The 24,698-nt window shown below is 39.4% G+C and overlaps 2 protein-coding genes across 4 annotated transcripts in view; both read left to right on the forward strand.

Moving 5' to 3' along the window:
- Positions 1-1,297, forward strand: part of LOC117375492 (Na(+)/H(+) exchange regulatory cofactor NHE-RF1) — a 32,962-nt gene extending 31,665 nt beyond the window's left edge. The window contains exons 5-6 of the mRNA XM_033971806.2: positions 151-270; positions 347-1,297. Of these exons, the coding sequence (XP_033827697.1) occupies positions 151-270; positions 347-484 (258 nt within the window). The 3' untranslated portion in view covers positions 485-1,297. The remainder of the gene's footprint in view (positions 1-150; positions 271-346) is intronic.
- The window catches only part of atp2a1 (ATPase sarcoplasmic/endoplasmic reticulum Ca2+ transporting 1), a 147,979-nt gene that overhangs the window by 114,165 nt on the left and 9,116 nt on the right, over positions 1-24,698 (forward strand). The window contains exons 1-8 of one of the 3 annotated variants that reach the window (XM_055223804.1): positions 12,885-13,011; positions 13,117-13,254; positions 13,953-13,970; positions 14,335-14,417; positions 18,031-18,135; positions 20,189-20,327; positions 24,224-24,304; positions 24,384-24,469. In XM_055223804.1, the coding sequence (XP_055079779.1) occupies positions 13,137-13,254; positions 13,953-13,970; positions 14,335-14,417; positions 18,031-18,135; positions 20,189-20,327; positions 24,224-24,304; positions 24,384-24,469 (630 nt within the window). In that variant the 5' untranslated portion in view covers positions 12,885-13,011; positions 13,117-13,136. Of the gene's footprint in view, positions 1-12,884; positions 13,012-13,116; positions 13,255-13,952; positions 13,971-14,334; positions 14,418-18,030; positions 18,136-20,188; positions 20,328-24,223; positions 24,305-24,383; positions 24,470-24,698 lie in introns of those variants that run through there. The other 2 variants (XM_033971803.2, XM_055223805.1) reach the window with 2 other exon arrangements.

Raw genomic sequence — 24,698 nt, forward strand, 5'->3', positions numbered from 1 at the left:
CGTGACGGGCCGCATTTGGCCCACGGGCCTTGAGTTTGACACATCATCATTGAGTTTGAAATGATGTAGCTGCTTACTTTGTTTATTTTGTACTTACCTTTCACATGGAATATATACTCAACCTTTTCATACTTGTCCATGTGTTTGCAGGTGAATGGCAGAGACATTAAGGAGCCCGAGCAAGAGTCCAAACTGTCAGTGAGTCCTTCCCCATCGAACGCTTCGTCCAATACCTCTCTCACGACTCCTACAGCAAACACCCCGCCTGAGGTAAAACTATTAACTTGTCGTTCTTCAAAAGCACTACCTGGGCCAAAATCACTGACCACGCGTTTGTGTTGTCCAGGGTCTGATCACTGAAGCCATCCCAGCGCTAAACCTGAGCCTCCAGCAGGTCAAGGAGCTCGCTCACCAGAAACGCTCAAACAAGAGAGCCCCGCCCATGGACTGGACCAAGAAGAATGAACTCTTTAGTAACCTATAGGGGATTATATTGATTATACACTGAGAATTGGACTGGTTTTACACATTGTAACGAAAGAGAAGGAGCTGATTGATTTTTTGTAAAATATGGTCTTACCACTTTCACTTTACTATCTTATTATATCTCAGATGTTTTATGTATAATGTGCTACTAACACAAAGCAATATATTCATGTGAACTATGTGAAATGTGAGTACGTTTAAGGGCCCTGACAATCTTTGCTGGACAGAGCAGAAAAATGATGTTAGTCAGTTTTGAGACCTTGAATTAAAGCAGATTTTTACAGCTCAACCTCATCACAGAAATCTGACAATCAAACCTTTTAAACCCACCTGATCTTTTGTTTTTACGTTAAAATACAATCTTCCATTCCAGCACGATACTTTTCCTTTTAAGAATGATTTTTGCGTTTGTTGTTATGCTACAGCTTTAAGAAACTGGAATGTATATATCTAAACATAACCTATTTGTATTATATATATATATTTTTAAAACATTGACTGAGGCTCTAGAGTTTAGATTAAACTTTATATTGTTATACTCGTTTTTCCAGTGCACTGTAACATTGCCATGACAGACGTCCCCTGTGAATGATCAGATATAGATGTGTTTATTTGAAAAGTATTTTTATCTTTAAATTAGTCTATAATATGAAACGTCTTTGCTTCCATAGACTGAACGCTTTTCTAGAATCAATGAAGGACAACTGATTTTAAATGTAAGGAAATGTTTTTTTTTTTATTTTTTTTTTGTAGTTTGCGTAAGCTAAACACAATTTACATTTTAATAAATAAGTCACTATTGCTTTTGTGAGTTGTGAGTTTGTGAGTTTTCTGGGGTCTGCGTGTCTCCGTGTCTCCGTGGATGTGTTGTTGCTTTGCCTCAAAAGTTCCACAGTACGGCATTAAACTTATTTTTTCAAGCAATTAAACTCTCATTTCACTCCAAGCTTTCTCTGTCTCGCCCGCTCTCTCTCCCTCTCTCTCTCTTTTCTTCCTTTCTTGTTCTCTCTCTTATTGTCTCTCACTATCTCAGCCTCTCTCTTCCAGTCTCTCTCTCTCTCCCTCACTCTCTGTCTCTCGCAGCCTCTCTCACTTTCTTTCGCTCTCTCATCCTCTCTCTCTCTTGCTCAGTCTCTGTCTCTCTGTCCCTCTCATTTTCTCTCTCTCGCTCTCAGTCTCTGTCTGTCCCGTCCTCTCTCTGTCTCGCTCTCAGTCTCTGTCTCTCTCAGACTCTCACTTTCTCTCTCTTTCTCTCTCTCTCTTGCTCAGTCTCTGTCTCTCTCACTTTCTCTCTCTCCCTCCCTCTCTGTCTCTTGCTCTCAGTCTCTCTCATCCTCTCTGTCTCCATCTCTCACTTTCTTGCTCTCAGTCTGTCTCTCTCAGACTCTCACTTTCTCTCTCTCTCTCTCTCTCTCTCTCTTGATCTCAGTCTCTCTCTGTGTCTCTCTGTCCCTCTCTCGTTCTCAGTCTCTCTCTGTCTCTCTCTCTCTTGTTCTCAGTCTCTCTCTCTGTCCCTCTCTCTCTCGTTCTCAGTCTCTCTCTGTCTCTCTTTCTCTTGTTCTCAGTCTCTCTCTGTCCCTCTCTCTGTCCCTCTCTCTCTCTCTCTCTCTCTCTCTCTTGTTCTCAGTCTCTCTCTGTGTCTCTCTCTGTCCCCCTCTCTCTCTCTCTTGTTCTCAGTCTCTCTCTGTCCCTCTCTCTCTCTCGTTCTCAGTCTCTCTCTGTGTCTCTCTCTGTCCCTCTCTCTCTCTCTTGTTCTCAGTCTCTCTCTCTCTGTGTCCCTCTCTGTCCCTCTCTCTCTCTCTCTCTCTCTCTCTCTCTCTCTTGTTCTCAGTCTCTCTCTGTGTCTCTCTCTGTCCCTCTCTCTCTCTCTCTTGTTCTCAGTCTCTCTCTGTCCCTCTCTCTCTCTCGTTCTCAGTCTCTCTCTGTGTCTCTCTCTGTCCCTCTCTCTCTCTCTTGTTCTCAGTCTCTCTCTCTCTGTGTCCCTCTCTGTCCCTCTCTCTCTCTTGTTCTCAGTCTCTCTCTGTCTCTCTCTCTTGTTCTCAGTCTCTCTCTGTGTCTCTCTCTGTCCCTCTCTCTCTCTCTCTCTTGTTCTCAGTCTCTCTCTGTCTCTCTCTCTCTTGTTCTCAGTCTCTCTCTGTGTCTCTCTCTGTCCCTCTCTCTCTCTCTCTTGTTCTCAGTCTCTCTCTGTCCCTCTCTCTCTCTCGTTCTCAGTCTCTCTCTGTGTCTCTCTCTGTCCCTCTCTCTCTCTCTTGTTCTCAGTCTCTCTCTCTCTGTGTCCCTCTCTGTCCCTCTCTCTCTCTCTCTCTCTCTTGTTCTCAGTCTCTCTCTGTCTCTCTCTCTTGTTCTCAGTCTCTCTCTGTGTCTCTCTCTGTCCCTCTCTCTCTCTCTTGTTCTCAGTCTCTCTCTGTCTCTCTCTCTCTTGTTCTCAGTCTCTCTCTGTGTCTCTCTCTGTCCCTCTCTCTCTCTCTTGTTCTCAGTCTCTCTCTCTCTGTCCCTTTCTCTCTCTCTCTTGTTCTCAGTCTCTCTCTCTGTCCCTCTCTTTCCCTCTCTCTCTCTCTCTTGTTCTCAATCTCTCTCTGTCTCTCTCAGTCTCTTGTCAAACACAAAAACAAAACCTTGAAACAAAACTACATTCTTACTGTAAAAGAACTTGCCACTCCACAGACACGACCTGTAACTTGCCTTTGTGTAGACGTAGATAAGCATAATGCCTTACTGTGGAACATTTCGTTTTGCATTTCACTGGGTAAAACGCACTTTTACACGAAGGCTCCTCAAGTGAATCATGCTCTAATTATAGTGTGTAAAATGCCATTTATTCCTGTGGAGCCTCACCCTGTTTATTTCATTGCGGGCGCTCTTCCTCGTGGTCCTGTGGTCCTCTCGTCTCTTCCAACTCGTCACTCTGTCTCCAGCAGCTGTCCCTGTCTAATGGCCTAACCTTCGTCCCGTTGCCTCTCCTTCCAGCCACAACTGCCATTATCCCTCGTCTTGGTGGTATAATTAACCTAATTGGACGACGTGACAGTGAGGGACAGACGGGGGTGAAACGAGGTGACACGTTGAGGTTTGCCAACGACTAACGACTTCAGGGAGGATGTTTAAATTTGAGATGTTAATCAAGAACAATTAAACATAATACACTTGAAAATCCAGTCGATAAACAAGATACAGGCATTTTTATATATGTATTTTGTGTTTGTAGTCAAGGAAAACCGGTTCATTTTTAAATAAAATACAAGAATTCACCTTATTAGTTTGTTCCTTTTGTTAAGATTTGTTCCTATCTCAATTAACCATGTACTCATTCCTCACTAGTGTTGTCAAAATACTAAAATTTCAGCCTCGAACTGACTCCAAAACCAATTCCGATGTCACGATAATAATAAAAACACTTTATTTACAGAACAGAATGTCATTTTCAGCATTAAATAAAAGTACTTTCTTTACAAACCCATTTACTTTGTGCTGAAACTTACCTGTTGTGCGTTGATCTGAGACTTTGGTTGTGGTTTAATTAAGATGATAAGGGGCAGGTGGACCTTCACAGCTTAGATGCAAACACAGCCCGTTTCCAGGCGACACAGTCCGTCGGGGGGGTCCTTGTAAGGCCTGAGGCAAGGGGTCACCCAACTCCACTTCCAAACGTCCGAGCGGGATAAAAATAGACCCTCTGTGTGTGGGACAGGCCAGCGAGAAATCTTATGGATAGAAACACAATATAGAAGATTAACAGTAGAAGTGGATGGAAGAGCGTTTGTATTGTAGAAAATAATGTAATGTAATAAAAGTTTAGCTAAAGAAACAGACGGGCATTTATTTTTTAAGTAGGTTTAATCATTATAATCTTTTGAGTTAGCTTAAAATGTTGAACTGCTTTAAGATGGTTGAAATTGTTGAAAGGAATGTTTTTTTCTGCCACAAAGAAGAGGAAAAAGTACAATTTTCACCGGTCAGATGATTCTAGCTCACTTAGAACTTCCAAGATACAGTAGATAACATAAGTTTTAAGAAAATTTGAATACATTGTTGGTTTTAAAGACAAATGTGTCAGAATCCGCTCCTGTTTTTTGTCTTCTCCTCCTCCTCTCTTCATCTCCCCCTCCCTTCTGTGTTCTGTTTTACCTTGGTACACACCCATAGGCTCTACCCAGGGGCATGACCAGGCCACATTAGCAGACAGCACACCTGTGTTCCATCATCCCATCAGCTGCAGTATAAGAAGCATGGCTCTTCACCTGCTCCTTGCCAGTTTGTTGTTTCTGCTACCAGTTAGTGACCCCTTTGGACTTTCCCTGTGCCCATTTGCCATCTACCTGCCTCCTTTCTGCAAGTAGGTGAAGCCAGATCAAACAACTGCACATTTTTATTTAAGGTTCATCCAAAACTTCAGTCTTGCTGCTCCATTGACCCGCCTAACTTCTCCCAAAGTCTAATTTATTTAGTCTGCAGATGCTGAACATGCCCTCCAGGAACTCCAGCAAAGGTTCACCACAGCACAGCACCTGTCCTTGTTCATCCAGACCCGTCTCTCCAACATGTTTTTGAAGTAGACGCTTCAGACTCTGGAGCAGTTTTTCCTCCCAACTCCCTCAGACCAAAAACTACACCTTATTCTTTTCACGGTGCCTGTGTCCAGCTGAGTGTAGCTACATCATTGGCGACAGAGAATTACAGGCCTTTAAGATGTCTCAATTCCTCTAGTGCCAACTTTTGGAGGGTGCTGAGCATCCGTTTGTTTGGACTGACCATAAAAACCTATCTTATGTCAGAGGGTGTAAAGTCAGACCAGACTCATTGGGCTTTGGTCTTTGATTGGTTTAATTTCACCGTCACATACAGGCCAGGATAAAAAAATAAATCTGGTGCTTCCATCAGTTTATGAATCTGCAAACATGTTTGAATCCATGCTATTTCCTTAGATATTGTTTCAGACCACAGCACACAGTTCATTTCTAGAGTGTGGAGGAGTTTTTGTGAGGCCCTTGGTGCCATAGTTTCTCCTCTGGATCCCACTCGCACCAACAGCCAGTGTGCGAGGGCTAATCAGGACCTTGAAGCCACATGTCGCTGTGTTGTCTCCGAGGACCCAACTAACTGGAGTGATCACCTCCTTTGATTAATGTGCCCATGTTTCACTTTCATCCTCTGCAACTGGTTTGTCCTTTTGAGTGTTCACTGGGATATTTGTCACCTCTGTTCCCTAAACAGGAAACAGAAATGACTGTTCCATCTGTGAAAAACCATTTCCAGAGCTGCCGTCTCATTTGGACAACTGCTTGGGCCTCTCTACTCCATTCAGTGGAACTCCAGGCATCTGCCCCTGACCACAGACCAGGTGTGAGATATACCTTTAAAAAATGACTGAATTTTCTCTGTACTGGCCTCTGTGAAATTGAGAAAATCATCCATCCTACTGTGGACCCTTTAAAGTGGCCGCCTTCTGTCAAAGCACATCAGAGTTTCACACCTCAACCCAGTCCATTCCAGCCCTCTATTTCACAGAGCAGATTGAACTAACCCAGAGTTTGATTCCTGACTCACAGTTATCATATCATACTCAGACAGGGCCAGCTCTGCATTGCCTGTTTCAGAAAAAAGGTTTGGAGTAAAGATGGACCACTCAGTTTCTTCACTTTGAATTTAGCTGAGTTGAAAGTCGTGTTCAGATGGTCCTAGAAAAGAGGATTCACCATGGCAACGGTAAACAAGAGGAGGTGTCCATCTTTGAAGGACAGGAAGTCATGTGACTGTACAGGTTGAGGTTTGATATTAAAATGGGGTGTTAATACGTAAATGAATAATTAGTGTGATGCATTAAAACACATTTTTACCCTTTTGTAGCTCATTAAATACTATTTTACAACTTTATAGTAATTTTACACCCCATCATACTGCACATGCTGCACTTGAAGTTCTGCTATATGTTTGAGCATTTGGATTGCAGTAACATAAACATAAAAATGTACTTTTAAATGTGACATTAAATAAATTATTAAGGCAACAATTAACTAAACCTAATGCATGTGTTTGCATCAAACTGCTAAAAGCTGCTAAACCAATTTTACCATGGTGACTGACTCAGGTTTTAGGTTAATCTTCTCTTGTGAAACAGAAAACTCTGAGTTGATCACTTTTCAGGATTATCAAAGTCTGAGTATAAAGTCTGAGCCTAAACCTGCTTCTTGAAACAGGGCCTATGTTTTGCCTATGTTGTGAACATGTCTGTCGTACAGTCCAGCGCTGCATGTTGGTGGTAGTGGTATTACACTGTATTTCACTGACTATAGTTTTGTAGTATAAACGCCCTTATTGGCCTTTGCAGCTCGTCTGTGTGCCTACAGTTGAAAGCGCCCAGTCATAGTCTGTGCTGAATTGTTTTAGTGATGGGCTCACTGTTATTATTTACTGTGCTCTTCTTTCAGCACTGGCTCTTTCGGTTCCAGCTCTGGAGTGGTAATCGAGCTCCATGCATTCTGTAGCTCATTTATAGGCCCAGGGTCACCACCACCTCATCCATAGGCCTATCCAAACTTTTGGCTGTCTGATTGACAACAAATTGTTTTTCTAAAGTTAACTGGTAAACAATGTATAAATAGGCTCATGCTCAAAACAAGAACATGAACAGAGTTGTTATAATTATCTTTCATACTTTGGAGGATGTCAATGTGTTAAAATCACTGAGATGCAGCAGCAGCATTTTTCAGATACGATCCAGACAAACTGTGACCCAAATGGGCCGCTTCATTAACAATTCAGTCGGCCCCTAGTACTGGGTATTATCTTTTGGTATAATGGTGCGGTCAGTGAGTGTGTCTGTGTCCCAGGAAAAGGCTTGGAATGGGACAGCACTTGGAGCTTAGCACCATTCCAGTAAAACACCTGTTCCACACATGCACTCCCCTGGCATGGGCGCACACACCTGTCTGAGGCATGCACTCGCTGCCTGTATCCTCCGCCTGTTTGTCTTACTGTCACACTTGAACATACTGTGACATGCTCACAGATATTTACACTTGTGTCTGCAAGGTCATATATCTATATTCTCCCTCACATGGCTGTCACTTTTTCTCATGGCTGGTGCAACATGTGTACTGTGCATCTCACTACTTACTTAGAAAAATCAGTTTCAATCGTATGGATTATGCATTAGTTTCATGTTTCAACACCAGATAATGTATTTTTTATTTTTTTTTATTAAAAGCTATCTAAGCCAGTAATCATTTTGTAACTCAAATGTGTTTTGCTGCAAGAGGGAAGGATTAGAACAATCTTTTTGTCAGATTCAATGCCATGTCTTCATTGATTGTTTGATTTGATGGATGTTTGATTATTTTTTGTCTTCCAAATGCCCAATAACTGTCTCTTGTTCTTCACAGGGGAGTTCCTCCAGCGTGCTCATCCATCATTCTGTCAGCACGGTTGTTGCTGTGTGCACCCTGTCTTTCCCAGCATGGGCGCACACAGGCCCCTATATGGTGCAGCCATCCGGCGGGGAGCCTCAGGGTTAAATATACTCCAAAGCTCCAAGAATGACAAACTCCTTCGACTAACCTGCCAGCCAAATAGCCACCAGTGGGTACAAGCCACACACACAATGGTGCCACATGCTGACTGTCAGATAAACACTCAGCTTTTATTGTGCCACTGCCTGTTTCACTGCAGGATTTTAGGTGAACATCTCCTCATCATAGCACAAAAATGATTTATTACACGCATTTCACAAAATTAGCAAAGAATTATTGTAAATGATTAATTAATTTAGCTAAATTTACAATACATTATCACATCGCAACTTCTTCACAGATTTCTAAAATATTTTTTACCCTGGATGCCCTTACGTTCTTACACCTTGACAGTTAATGGTGTGTTTATTTGTAGAGCACATTTTATACACAAATTAATTCAAAGTGCTTTATAGAAAAAGATATTAAAATTACAATACAACAAATCAAAACATAATCATAAATAATCACATCATCACAAAATTAACATTAAAAGAAGAGTGCAGAGTGAAAACCTGTGCACACCTAAACGGAACCGTTCTGAGCCTGGATTTAAACATTGTCAAAGTAGAGGCCTGTCTCACATCTTCAGGAAGAATGTTCCAGGATTTTGCTGCATAAAACTGAAACGCTGATTTCCCATGTTTAGTCCTGGTTTAGTCCTGGTTTAGTCCTGGTTTAGTCCTCAGAGTGTGAGATGGTTCATGTGGCTCTAACATGCGGGAGATGTTCTTTGGTGCTAGGTCATGGAGAGACTTGTAATAATTAATACACTCTGCTTTGCAATACAGTGTATTATGTATTTATTATACAATACCTTAGATTATATGCCAGCGTTCTATTCATGTTATATCTTTTATGAAATGAATAGAAAATTATCTGATTTATGATGACAACATTTTTAGAAGTAAATGCTTCTATTTGTGAAAAAGTGTATTCTATGAATTACCAATGTCAGGACATGTAAACACAACGTGTTTTTTATGCCAAAATTATTTTAAAACGTCTGACGTCTGAGCTCTGAGTCGTGGTGTGGATTCCATCACTGAGGACATGGAGTGTTCCTTGAGTGCTGTATCTGATCTTCAGAGAAGGAAGTGTCTCTTTATTAGTTTGCAGAGAGTACATTGGAAGAGGGAGCAAGGGAGGAGAGCCAAGCACAGGCTGAGGGGGGCAGTGACATGAGACCCCCACACAAGAGGTTAAGTGTCCCTGCTTTATGGTCTCAGGGACAGGCTTACTTAAGAGTCCCTCTCTTTGGGACACTTCCAGGGACATGGCACGTGGTGAAAGAAAGAACAAGTCGATTCAAGGCGACACATTGTTCAGATGGCAGGCGACTGGATTACATTTACACATTAGGCACTCAGTATGATAGTTTAGCTAGTAAGAGGCAAGATTTCTGCTTATTGTATTTATAACACAGACAATATGAGCCACTGTCCTAGTTACCAAAAAGGTTTTGCAATGTACTAGTGCAGGGATCTGAGATCTGAGATATCTGAGAAATTATAATGGGAGGAATCTAGCAATAATTTTGTCCTGTTCCCCGACTCATACCAGTTCACAACAAGCGTTAACAAGCATAAATACTGATTTTCCTGCCCTGTGAGACTGGCTGTATTTCAATAAATGTTTTTAATTCTGTGTAAATGGCCATCACACTGTGCATCTTATACATCTATATGTTTGTTCTGCAGGACTGATGTGTAAACCTGACCCAATTATCACTCCACATCACTGTAGCTATGGCTGCCCTGACAGTCCGGTCAGGCCCATACCAAGGTACGTTCTAGCTGCACGTGAAATTTAGTTGGACTACGCAAAAGCAGATAGGTTATTGATTACTTTTTAAATTAGTTAACATGAATTTAAATTATATTACTTGCTTAGCTCTTGCTACTGTGCATTTCTTAAGTGCTTGTCACTGTATATTGATAGTGTTATTCTGTAAAAGGAATATAATATAGTTGTAAATGTTACAAATTAGCATGCAGTTTTCCTTTTCCTACGTGGCAGTAATGACATGAATAATGCTAGACCCGTTTCCCAAAAAGAATGGCAGCCCAGACCTGATTTCACCTTCATGTCACCTTGAGGCCTCTCTTGAGCGTCTGGGGCCCTCGTCTGCAGGGTGTCACATTTTGAAACCTCCCTGAAAGAACACTGCAATTCTACCATTGTGTCATAGCTGCCTCCCCACATGCCCAGTGCACTATTTATACCAGAGGAGCACAACTGCTGCTATAGGTACAGTTACAGTGGGGCACTTCAAACCACAGCTGCTCATCCTCTGCTAAGAATACAATGGCATAGACACACTACCTACGCACCACACACTCGGAGCCAGCGCTTCCTGAATCTATCAAAATGATGAGCAGCCACAACCAGGCGATCAGGGTGCACCCGCCTCCCACAGCAGAGCGTGTGCCAGCAGGTCCTCAGACAAACTCGAGCTGTCAGCATAACATGTTCAGATCATTACCTGAAGAAGTCTTTCAAACTGTGAGGTACAGTACAGTTATATTATGTAAACTCATTCACTTGGCTCAAACTTCTAAATCAAAGACAGGTCCATGCTGTATTTTCTTATATAAACCAAATAGTATCAAGGCTAAACTGCATATTAAAGAGCTGGAGTATTAGATATATACTCATGCACATGCAGAGATGAAGCATGGCACATGTTTTTGAGCAGGTACCATTATTATCCCTTTGAATCTGAGAAAACCATTGAAATGTAGCTATTTGGCAGTTTATAATACAGTGAATGTGATCTAAATGTGTGCAACTTCTCATACAATACATGTTCTTTAATTTAATTGGGCTTTGAATTTAATTTTTCCTTCAAACCCTACGCAACTGTTAAATCATAGGGAAGACTTCCGCACCAAACTAAGCTGCTGATAGATAATAACTGTTGTATAAGTATGAAACTGTTTTAGGGACAGCTCTGTTATAAGAACACTGGCACTGTGTGTGTGTGTGTGAGTGGCAGCATGATCAGTCCTGTGCTTTATTAGCATTAGCGCACTGTGCTCAGAACAAGCCGCAGAAACCTGAGTCCACACAGAGATTGAGCTAAATGTCAGTGAGCCACCTTGAGCCGCACAGAGCAGCAGCCATCCTCAACAACAGGGACTGATGCAGAGACGGACTCTTTCATCGGACCAGTACACGATCGTTACATTTAGTCAAATATTACTGAACTATTATCACTAAACGATTATTAAACATGCACAGGGGATTAGTACAATGATATATTTTTGAAGAAAGCTTAAAAACTACATATGCTTTTTGTCTTTTTTGTCTTTTATGCTTTTGGGGGTATTTAGTATTAAACTATAACCTGCGTAAATCATAAGTTTGTGTGTTTGTAAACCACAATATTGATCTAAATGGCTTAATAACAGATCCAGATCCAATGACTTCTTGTTCAAAATTGCAGAAGTGATAGGCCCCGCCCCCTTCATACTGGCATTTATGATAGAAAGCAGCAGCAGATTTTTTTTTTTTTTTGAAAATGTGTTACCTGATAATTTTGAACCCTACATGTTTGACCCAGAGGCTGAATTATTTGAATAATAAGTAAATACAGAAAAATAAGTGGGTAGCATAGGGGGTAGGACAATACGCTCAAACATGCATGAATAAGTTTAAATACAAAGTTGACTTAGCTCATGATGAGGGAACACAAACACATGGTTAAAAGATCATCATTTTATTTTGCATAATGTGTCCGTTTTAACTAAAAGGTTAGGTTTTCTCTTAGCTTTAAGCCTTTTAAACCTCTAAGTATTTTATTTTACTTTATTTTATTTGACTTTATTTTATTTTAAGCATATTTTATTTTATTTTACTTTATTTTATTTTAAGCATATTAAGCATATTTTATTTTAAGCATATTTTATTAGTATATTTTATTTTATTTTAAGCATATTTTATTTTAAGCATATTTTACTTTATTTTAAGCATATTTTATTTTATTTTTAAGCATATTTTATTAGTATATTTTATTTTATTTTAAGCATATTTTATTTTAAGCATATTTTACTTTATTTTAAGCATATTTTATTTTATTTTTAAGCATATTTTACTTTATTTTAAGTATTATTTTATTTTATTTTATTTTATTTTAAGCATATTTTACTTTATTTTAAGCATATTTAACTTTATACATGCCCTTATTTGTACTTATTCAGTGCTTTTATGTTGCACTTTATCACCAAAGCGAGTTCCTAGTTTTGTGAGCTGTTTTCACTGACAATGACAATAAAAAGGCTTCTGATTCTAATTCTGACACATGCAGATGGATTGTGAAAGTGAACCATTTGCACGGTGATGGAGTAAACTGCGAGTTAAGTGTCTTGCCCATGGACACAAAGAAACTATGCACTGTGACAAGATGTGAACCATGAACCCTCCAGCTTATGGGCGAAGCAAACTGTCACCTTTATAAAAACATACTTCCTACGATATATTGTTTTTGCTGCTATTGAAGTTTAGATGACTTCATTACCGGTTCCTAGAGTTCAGAGCTATTTTTATCTGATCACTATGTAATGCATGCCCACTTTAACACACTGGACAGTTTAATCCTACAATCACCAGTGACGTAATGATATTTGGTGCAGTTTTGTAACAATAGTCCACTGGTTCCCATTCACAAAGTGTCACCACGATGCACCCACATTGTCCGGAGCATGCACGTCTTATTTACAGCACACACCAGAGGAGACCCTTTGCAGTTGTTCCCCTCTCCCACCCCTCATTATCTCGTGGCCTATTCTTTAACACTGCCCACCTATTTGAGGAGGTCTCAGCCAATGAGAGCCCGGCACATGCGGCGAAAAGCACCAATGAGACAACTTTTTGATGTGTATAAAACTTTTGAGGCGAGTTTGCCGGGTTGCACTTTCTGTCAGTCCAGGGTTCAGAGGAGAGAGGGGACAGGGGGAGAGCAAGCGTGAACACAGGGGGTTGCCAAGTTTTAATCCCAATCCCGCACATCCGGAGAGTGGTGGGTACCTAGATTGGTGCGGTTTCCACGCTTTGGCTCTCATCAGCGATTATATATGTGATTTTCTGATTTTTTTCCCCCTTGTTTCGTTTGTCTGTCCCGAAGCCACTCCACTTTGACTGAAGATGGAGAACGCACACACCAAGGAGGGACCCGAGGTTCTGTCCTACTTCGGGGTCACTGAAGACACCGGCCTCTCGCCAGAACAGGTCAAGACGAACCTGGAGAAATATGGCTTCAATGGTGAGCTAAACACAAAAAACAAAAAGTGTGAATACTGTCAGAGTGGTTGAAAGCATTCACGGGAACATTTTAGACCTATAAAGACGAACAAGACCGTAGATCTATGACCCATGAACTGACAAAGGCCTTTTTGCACATCAGCTGTTTGCCTAATGTGAGTTGATTTTTCTCAAACTCTTAAAAGAAACAAACTCTCAATCAATGCAATGACAAATTATAAGCAGCAGTCATCCTTCCAACAGCATCTATTTAAATCGTGCATACATAGGCTCTGTATTTTAAGTCCAGGTCATGGTGAGATGATGTTATTGTTTCATCCAGGGAATAAATGACTTCAAATTGAGTGCGTACAAACTGTATTTAGCACGGCGCATCTCTTCTCAGCTGCCAAGTAGATGTTGACAGAAGGACATCAAGCCCAAATAACCAAGTAATTAAGGTCATCGTAAAGGTCAGTTCTCGTGAAGCCACTATATTTGAGCCGAAGCGGTCACAATCTGGCAACCGGACAAGTGGGCCTTAACAAACCAGCTGTTGCTTAATGGTAATTATTCACTACATTCAGACAGGGACGTCATTGGGTTTTAAATATCCGGTTGGCGCAAAGATTAGTTTAATGAAATGCATATGAAATGTATGAATACTATAAGATACAATGGTGCATTGGTGTCAAATGCATTCTGTCTTTTTTTCCACAGAGTTACCCGCTGAAGAGGGTAAGCTAACGTTTTGCTAAATGTGCATGGTTTTTTTTTTTGGTGGACTTGGACGCTCAAACTCTCCTGTGACGTCAGCCCAATTACTTTATGCAATCTGGCATGCCACAGTCTCACATGCAAGACAGACACTGCTCCCAAACTAATAATAACAACAACGCACCAAAACTGTTAATCCATGTGTGTTAATCTCATCTCACTGGGAATAGCTGCACGGTGCATCTGGTGTAAAACATTACCATATCAATTGTTAGCAGCTGTCCTCTTGAGTTCACCTTGTATGCATGCTAAGTCTGCAGGGAGGAACGCTAAAGTGATTTTATTTTTTATATTTTTGTTGTTTTGTTGGTTTTTTTGTTACCAGGGAAGAGCATCTGGGAGTTGGTGGTGGAACAGTTTGAGGATCTGTTGGTCAGGATCCTGCTGCTGGCCGCGTGTATCTCCTTTGTAAGTTTATTCAATTGGAAAGCATTGTTTATTTTACGTTTATAAGTCATTTTACACTCAGTGGTTATAAAATACGCACACCTATGTTGTCCCTCAGAACTGCAGACCAATTGTTTTAGAGCTCGAGTTAATCTGTGCGACTGTAGTTACCAATACTTATTTTAATACCAAAATCTTAATAAAAACACCATGTAATTTTCAACACAAAATCATAGTAGGTTCTGAAATTTGATGGAAAATTTGCACCGTTGCCATAGCATTTATAACATATAGCAAATTCAAAACTACATATTATATCTTCTGAATAGAAAAAGTACTCAAAATGGCGCCTAGGAAGCAAATTCATGAATAGAACAAGACTAAAACTATTCAGGAAAGGTCAGTTTTCTCCTAAGTCAAAGTCGTTATCAATACTGAAAAGAATCAGTTTCTAGTTTCAGTTTTCAGTTTTAGTATTGATTAGAATCTGGGTATATATCTTCTGATCTTTTTATACCTTGATACGTTTCATTTGGCTGCAACTACAGCTTTCAAAATCTCTTATGAGTAATAAAGATCACGATCCAAAGAAAAGGAAAGACGTGTTGGATTGTCAAGAGCACAGACGCACGCAGAAGGTTTTTATTTTAGGACAGTCTCAAGCCAGAGCGGGAGGCCATATCCTTGGACAAAGGTCAGGGATGGAAGGAACGAGGGATGGCTTGCAGCAGCAGGAGAGAGAGGGAGAAGAGAGGGAGCACGGGCGGAGGGAGGGTGGGATTGGGTTGCACAATGGCATTGTTAGTCGTGATGACAAACGAGAGCGATAGATTCAGACTCGTATATGGTTTCTAAAAGGGAGAACACTAAATACTACAAGTGCATAAGCGTCCTATTCATACACACTGGAATGTAGTACCAGTACACAGTGCTGACAGGCTCGGAGGATCGATCGTGTCTTTGAAGAGGGCAGGGTGAAGACAAGCTAAAGTAGTGAGCAGTAGATATGATTTCATAAGACATTTAAAACAGGGAATAACAAAGAGAGGGCAAATGGGAAGGCTGCGGAGTCTGCGCGAGTGTCATATTTTGAAATGGAGATCATAATTGTATGTTTAGTCATGATTGACTCCGTGACTAAACCACTGTGAAATTTGAGCTGTGGTTGTAATCATCAGTGATTGGCTTGGGGATTTTTAATTGAGAGCGAGAGTTTTGGAGCAGATTTCAGACTTTGAAGGATTGTAAAGTACTAAAAGTGTTTGATTATAATCAATTTCAAATGATCAAACAAACAATTGACAACTGAATATATTTTTCATTTGGTCATTGCAATCCAGACTTTGTTTGGCTGCAAAGTTAAGTTAAGTTAATTAAGTAAATTTTAGGGTCATTTTTAAACCTGTACTTGTAATTGGCAAGACAAGGCGAGGCAAGTTTATTTGTTTTCCACAATTCGTACACAAACTAATTCAAAGAACTTTACAGAATAAGAGACATTAAAATCACCATTAAAAACAAATCAAAAGAGTGTGGAATAAAATCCTATCAGTCATATGCACAGATAAACAGAATCGTTTGGAGTCTGGATTTAAACATTGTCAAAGTAGAGGCCTGTCTCACATCTTCAGGACTGTTACAGGTTTTAGCTGCAGAAAAGTGAAATGCTGATTCCTCATAATTCCCCAGAACTGAGTTAAATTTGTGCCGTGTAATTGTACTCATATGATTTAAAATCATGAGTACAGCACATCATTTCTACATCCACAAGCACAAATGGCAGCACTGCATCGTCTGCTCTGATTGGACAGAGCTCATGTGGACTGTGCCATGAGGATTTATCCAACCACAGCAAAGAAGAAGAGTTTTATTTACCTCATAAGTATAAAGCCATAAGGTTATGAATCTTAAAACAGTCTAAATTATAATCTAGGCTCTAAAAATGTGTTAACTTTTTGACATATCACTCACTTAAATGTTCTTATTTTGCAGTTTCAAAACCACACTCCAGTATTATCTTTGCACACAGTATATTCATCTATAGTTGTATCTGTTTCTGCCTGAAGACCCAGTCCACTTTTAAACTGTGATTTATGATGCTCAAATATCACTGTGCCCCGGTGTAAAAGTGCAGCTACTTAAAGAGGCTTTTATCTGTATAAAACACCACATTAAACTGCACCTGTTTTGCAGCGTGATAAGTGCGAGTGCTTTTGTATTGACCATAAAACCACACTTTAGTGTCTGTGAGCGCCGGTGCTGAAGAACACTTGTATTGGATGACATTTAGAGTTCGCTCTTAGGATTTATGTCATTTCCTGTATGAGATTTCTTGCCCAGGTTAGACCAAACGGAGACCATGTGAATCCACGGAGGCCATTCTTAAAGAAGTGTTTTGGAAAAGCTCCGTGTTGACACTGACACAGATTAGATGCAGACGAACGGAGCAAAGAGAGGACTATGGAAAGAAACTCTGACGCTCTGCAGAGGAAGTCAAGATTAAACTATTCAAAAATGGTGGCAATGGTACGAATTTCTTTAGAATCATTGAACGGTGGAAAGAGTACTCCAAATTTGTACTTGAATAAAAGAACATTTACTTGGTATTTTAGATCAGTATTTTATAAAGGCTACGGTTTTAAAGTGAATGTAGTTGTTTTAAACCAGTCACTCACTCAGAACATGACTGAGGATGACCAACAGGGGGATGGCTTGGGAAAACACTGAATTACAATGTGATAATTTAATAAAAATAGCACATCGTAATATGCATCAGATCACGATTCAACTTTTACTGTCATATCGCCAGTGATGGATGAAGTACTCAGTTTTGTTATATAAGTAAACGTACAGATACAAAGAAGATACGCAAAGAAAATGCTCAAGTAAATGTAAAAAAAAAGAAAAAAGACTTATGTAAAAGGATTAAAGTAGCCTACCTTAAAAAAAATGTACTTAAAGAGTAAAATAAGTCTGATTTTGAGGTATTATAAAGCTTCAATAGGCATATTTATTTGTATATTTTTATTTGCTGAAACTATGAACGTGTTAAAAATAAACCAGTCTCAGTCAGTCTTTTCAGCAGGTTTCAAACAATAATGAAAAAAACCCCAAAACTTTCCTTTTCAAACTTGTTCAAAAATGTAGTGGAGTAGAAAGTACAAATACTGCTCTCAAATGTAGTGAGGTAAAAGTAAAAAGTATCCACTATAAATGTGCTGAAGTAAAGTAAAGATGCCTAATGTTTTTAAGTACTGTACTACTTTTACTTTGTTACGTTCCACCACCACATATTGCCCAGTCCTAATAAAGTAAACGCAGTATGAATGGAGTATATTTATCAAAATTAAAAAGACTAAAACTTGATATGTAATTTTCCAATCTTAAAAACAAGTAGATCAGATCATCATTCATGTCATTTCACTTTTTATGCAAGACACACATTTTAGTTTGTTTGCACAAATCTATTACTTGACTCATTATCAGTAGATTCCAACACAAATATTACACGTTTTTGTCAATATTGTCCTCCCCTAAATCTAATCTACATCTGCTATTTTGTTTGTATTAATGTATTTGCTGTATATCTGAAAAGTGTACGACATAAATAATAAATACATTTTGTCTTCCTTAGGTGCTGGCCTGGTTTGAGGAAGGTGAGGAGACCGTCACAGCCTTTGTGGAGCCCTTCGTCATCCTTCTCATCCTCATCGCTAACGCCGTGGTGGGAGTGTGGCAGGTGAGAGAGCGGAGGTGTAGGTCAGACGTAACAATTAATTTATCAGAACGGCCAATATATAAAAGAGTAAAGACCCAAGATTGGCCTATGTACTTTTATTTACTATATGGGCTTGAGCTTTTTGTCATTTAGCCTGTATTTGTACGCGAGTCATTAAAGGAGCACTGTGTAACTATTCCACCACCTGCTTGTCTCCTTGGAGATGTTGTTGCTTGGAATATGCACGAAAAGCATCCATTCTTCCTGTGAGTGGGTGTGCCTCTCCATAGATCTGACCTGTAACTTGGACAAGTGGCATCACCTGTTTGTTTCCTTGACGATTAGTTACAAGCCATTCTGTGGAACATTCCAGGCAAAGCTATAACATCTGTGCAGAAAAGTTCCATTAGTGCTTTAGTATATATTTATGACAGCTATATTTATTAATTAATTAATTTATATTTGTATTATTATTATTATTATTATTGCTATTATTATTATTATTATTGCTATTATTATTGTTATATTTTTTAAGATTACACCCAATTATTCTGAATAATTATTATGTATAATTTGGAGTTATTTGGGATAACACTCAAAAAGGCAGTAAACAATTTCAGATTTGAATGAATAATACATTTTCCCTTAAAAAAAATGCTGACTAGAGCGTTCGTCTACTTATAATTGTTAGTTGCAGCCCTACACTCTAATAAACAAATAAATGGTATAGACACTAGCCAACCTATTCATTGCAACTCATGTGTTTTAAAAGATACGCTCATGCAACAAAAGTTTTATATGCTCCAAATAGTGTCATAAAACGTGTCATCCTCTATATTAAAATTTCTGTTGCAGTGTCTCTCCCTCCAAATAATCAAGTCAGGCCTATGTCCAAGATCACCCAAGAACGTCGCGCAGTTCCAAGGACACATACCTGCGTTCCTAGCCCTGTCTCTTTTACGCACACCTAAATAGCCCTTTATACTTGGCATCAGTCACGGACGCCATAAATCACGCACAACAACAGCAGAGCCACCACCACCGTGTCCGCGTCCTTCACGTCCACGCGAGCTCCTTCCAACTCCCCCAGCATCTCATAGTTCAAGGGGAGCTGCAGTAAGAACCCCTGACGTAAGCTCGGGGGTGAAAAGGTCAAAGGTTAAGTCAGTGAGGGTCGCCGCAGAGGACCGGGCCGGACTATGCCGCGGCGTGCCTCGAACTCTCGTAAAAAACCTTTGTAAAAGTACAGTGGGTTGATCGAATTACTGTGTGTGGTTGTGTGAGACGAGAGAGAGAGAGAGTGATTGGGGGGTTCGTATCAACGCTGTGGCGGTCATTTGGAAACTATGCACAAGGATTCACACATGGGGCGTAAAGGGAGAGAATAGAGAGGAGGGAGGAGGAGAGGAGGGGAGGATGGGGGAGGGCACATCGGCATAAGTTGGGCTTTACACGTCGGGGCGGTCGCCGGTGTTTAGCCTTGGAAGGAGCAGGACAATCGACGTGCAAAATGTGGACATGCTGTTCGAACGATCACTTACACCTTGCAGCCAGCCGTGCCTTTCAGAATGATGAGGAAATTAGGAGCGTTGCCATGGCGATTGACAATTGAACGCAAAATATTATAGCTTTTGAAAAGGAAAATGTCTTGTCACGTGGAAAGAAGCTGAAACACAACTGAGAAAGCATAAGAATAAGTCTGTTCATTGAGAGAAATGAATAAAAAAAGGAATATTAGGCTATGTTTTTAGGGAATACGAATTAATTTGAAGTAAACACAAGCCTGCATAGATCATTATTTTACATTCTATTAGTTGTAAGCTGCAAAATGGATCAAAAACACACAGCAATAATAGAATCTTGACTGTTCTGGCTCTGTTCAAAACCACAAAACTGCTTTTTGTTTGCTTCTTCATATGAGAATTTCAGCAGAAAGCAACTAACTTAAAAAAAAAAATGTTTACGCAGCATTTTTGAACAGTTGTGGATGATCTGAGTACAAGTTTGTAAGTGGAGATGGAGTAATGATGGCCACTTTTGCATAATACTTATCTTTCAATATCTCTCTGTGCAGGAGCGTAACGCAGAGAGCGCTATCGAGGCTCTGAAGGAGTACGAGCCCGAGATGGGAAAAGTGTACCGCTCAGACAGGAAGAGCGTGCAGAGGATCAAGGCCAGAGAGATCGTGCCTGGTGACGTGGTGGAGGTGTCAGGTACCATTCATGCACTCCACTCTGTTTAATGTTGGTATTACTTAGGGTGAGGGGTTAGTGGTTAAATAAGGATAAAGATTGATACACAAAACCAGCTTTGACAATGACAAAAAAGCTGGAAAATGAAAAGAAAATAAGATGCACTCCTCAAACTTTGGTCACTTTTACCCATTGTCCATGTTAAAAGTGCACTATGTAACTTTTCCCTGGAGTTATTTTCCACAGTATGGCATTAAATGTACAGTATCTATCTAGAATCTATTGCAATACAGGTGTTTTTTATACTCACAAGCTTGCATTGCGTTGCGTTTTTGTTTTTTTGTGTGTGTGAGCGGGCTTGCTTCTCCACAAATCTGACCTGTAACTTGTATAGTCACCTGCTTGTCTCTATGGAGATACGCTGAATGACATACTGTGGAACATTTCAGGCAAAGCAATAGCATCTTTTTTGGATGCAAGCAGGTGACAGAACCCAATCAATCCCAAAAGTTATATACTGTAGTACATCTTTAAAATCGTATTTGTCTACAATATTATGTCATTTTTAGCACAGAATAATACGTTTTACCTTTTTTACGATGCGGTTACACTACTAAAAAGTTTAATAGTGTTGTTATTTGGCCAGTTAAGTATCTACTTTTAATACTAACTTATATTTTGATATTTTTTGGACAAGTCTAGTACTTAAAACCACACAGTCTAAAATTAGTTCCTTCTGTTCATCTGGGTTCATAAGGTCACCTATGAAGAGATACATACCTATTACATATGAGCTTAAACAATAGACAAAGTGGAGAATGTGACAAGTTAAAATTAGAAGAGTTCACAGAAAAAGCTTTAAGTCATAACTGTTGCATGACTTCAAGTATGTGGCCTTGTAGAGGCTGCATATTGAATGCAACAACATACAGCTATACATATACACAGAGCAAGGTCAAAATGTTGACCTCTGCAAGGGTACCATCTGACACATGCCAGCACGTATGGAGGCAGGCTGCTATTATGACAAACTATAATATTTAGTGCAAAAAAGACAGTTGCAACAGCCTTTATGCACTATGAAATGCAAATAAATACAAAAATTTAAATTAATTCATCCCAAACTAGAATTAAAGCTACAAAAAAATGGAAAAATGAAATAATTTGAATGCTCTTGAAGACTGCATAGTGCTATCAAAGAAAATATTTTGCATCGAATATTAAATTATATTAAACATTGCAGGTCTTTTTTTATTATTAACAATGTGGAATCAGTATCAAGTATTGAGCAAATCCCTTTGTACTGAAATCAAATGTGAAATGTGACTCTTATGCGCAGGAAACAACAGCCCATTATGTCGTCAAACCGAAAATATATCCCTTATAAGGCAGTCTTAGAGAGGAGGAAGAGGAGGGGGTCTGAAGAAGGCCGTTGTTGGGGGCAAACAAAACAAGCTAGCATGTATAAATATCCTTACAAGTGAACGCCCTGCGCTTGTGGCCCTTCCTTGTGTTGGCGGTGCACCTGTTCTTTTCACTTCACCGTCTCCCCAAGGTCTCCCTCTGACTGTGGGATCGGTTTTCAACAACAACACGACCCATCCAGACAGAGGGCTAAAACCAGAGCAGCCGGCATCGCTCCCGCACACACAATGTAGACTTATAAGCTCACATTAGACAGCACTTTAAAGGTCCCATATTATGCAAAATTGACTCCGTTGAGATTTTAGTCATGTTGGAATGGTGTTACTGCATCAAAAACTACTCTATATTACTATACTATAAAAAAAACTATATTATAAAAAACATTTAAAAAATCAGTTTTACCTTTTGTTCAGTTTAGATTGCCACAGAAAGTTTAGAGTATTTTCTGGTGCACTGAGGACTGAATATGTTCTAACAAGGATAAAACAGTGGATGTAGCTTCAAATTTGGAAATTCCAGAGCTGAAATTACCCAAATGAGTCTAGTGAAGGTGTATGGAGTTTAAAAACACTGTGGAGCACTTCCTGTATTACTGCATTACAAGGTAGAACAGAGTTTTTTCAGTTTGAGAGAAGGACCCAGCCTAAACGTGCAGGATTACTGTGTTAAATATGGTTAAATATGTGTGAATTAAACAAAACACAACTCCTGGTATGTTTTTTGATAAGGAAGCTACATTATAAGACAGATAAAGGAGATATACAATGCAAAGTCAAACACTTTTAATATGGTTTTAATCATGTAATAACGCTGTTCTGTCATCATTGGTTTACACATAGTATTTAGATTGAGTCGTGCATGTTTAATCCTGTAATGTTCTCTATTTGAGGCTTGAGTGCTCAGAAAATTCACCATTTTCACCTAAACTCTATCCCTGCCTATTTTTCTGCACTTACTTGCAATTATTTGAAGTTTAAAAATGAAAAAAATCGATTAATAAGCTGTATTGGATCAAAAAATGTTAATCTAAGTCCTTTAGTTCAATACTGAGTGACTAAAAAACAACAATTTCCCTTAAGATTATGATTTTTGTTGATTAATTTCTTGAATGCCAACGTTCAGTGAGAAAACGATGTGCAGAGTCATGAAATCAGTTCTTTAAACCACTTTTCAAAGACTGACTGTGATGGTGCTTTCCAGTCTTTTAATATTAGTCTTTTTGCAATGATGGTGCTCAATATCAACAGTGAAGATTCATCTCTGTGTCGTCTAGAGAAAGTGTCCTTGAGTACACTCCTGACCAATAAAAAGGAAAAATGCTTGACCAGAACGTTTGTATTAGGGGACAAGTGTAAGAGGGCCCTTTCACTGGTTTTGCACCTGTCACAGATAGAAGACACCGACTCATAAAACCTGCTGAGTTTGACAGTGATGAATGAGTTTAAACTGAATCAATCTGTGTGGGATATTAGTTAAGCAGCTGTTGATGCTGTGCTCCAGATGTTTTGGCAAGAAACTACCCATTTCCTTTTCCCAGGCCTTTTTAAAATTGTTTGTTGAAGTATTCTCAGATGGAAAAAAAAACTATACTTCACACATTTACTTATTATTTTTTGGCAAACTAAGCAGCTCCATCACTGGACGGGTTTCATCATGTTGCGCCTAACAAAGCTTTTTATTTCTAAATAATGCGAAAAAAGTGCAACTTTTAAAGAATTAATGTCTGTATACAATCTGTCCCATTCACATTTGTTATCGTTTATAGAATTAATTACGTTACTGTCCATTTTGGCGTAGTGTTATCGTGTGACGCAGGAATGGACACTGGATTACAGCATATTGGGAAATCAAATGAAATCTGAAATTTTGTCCATGTAATGCCTCAGTCGTTCAGGTCTGATCCATAAGAAAAGACAAATTTAAATCTGTCAACTGGACAAATCGTTGTAGGAATCTTCACTCCTACAGATTTAAATTTTGCCTTTTGATATCTGGAATTTTATGAAGTAATTTAAGTAGATTTAGAGTATTTAAAGACTTCTGAACGAGTACACTTTAACTTATTTGCTGAGATTTAACCTTGTTCTTGTAGGAGACCAATTATGTATAAGGCTTGATTCAGGACAGCATTTATAGCTGTAACCACAAGAGGGCAGTATTAAGTGATTCATTGTCAGGAGAGTCATCTTGGCAATACAACAATGACCTCATATTAGCAGCCCAGTAGTAATGTTGGAATACTAGAAGACCTAAGCTGCCCTTTTTTGAGATGCAATGTTTTTTATAGCCCTAAACAAAATTTTGAGTTGTTGTCTCTAGTTTTTTTTTTAAAAGAAATCAATTGGAATGAGTAATGGCAGATTTTGAAGTTGTGCATCTCTTATTCTGAATATAAGTCTATGGAAAAGTGTGTCTTTAGAAGTATCGATATAAATATTACTCACATTTGTTTAAAAAAAATAAAAATAAAAGTCTGTTATTTTTCTCTCTAGTTGGTGACAAAGTTCCAGCTGACATCAGGATCACCTCCATTAAATCTACTACCCTGCGTGTGGATCAGTCCATTCTTACTGGTGAGTGACTAAAAGGACAATAAACTGCACATTTCCCTTTATTGTTTTGTGCTTTAATATGAGTCACGTCTGTGCACAGGCGAGTCTGTCAGTGTGATCAAACACACAGACGCTGTCCCCGACCTCCGCGCTGTCAATCAGGACAAGAAGAACATGCTGTTTTCTGTACGTCTGTGCTCAACAACTAAACCGGTTCACAATATATATAGACTTAAAGATGCACTGCGTAACTTTTCTGATGTTCTACCACTTGCTTGTCTCCATGGAGATATTATTGCACTGTCTCTAATAACTGTCTGGCTTTTATTTTGTTCTAAATGTGTTTTTATTGCTCTAAAATACTTTGATAAACATTTTTACTGTGAGCGGGGTTTGCTCTCCATAGATCTGACCT

Source organism: Periophthalmus magnuspinnatus, chromosome 8, assembly GCF_009829125.3.
Source record: "Periophthalmus magnuspinnatus isolate fPerMag1 chromosome 8, fPerMag1.2.pri, whole genome shotgun sequence".
NCBI classification, from domain to species: Eukaryota; Metazoa; Chordata; class Actinopteri; order Gobiiformes; family Gobiidae; genus Periophthalmus; species Periophthalmus magnuspinnatus.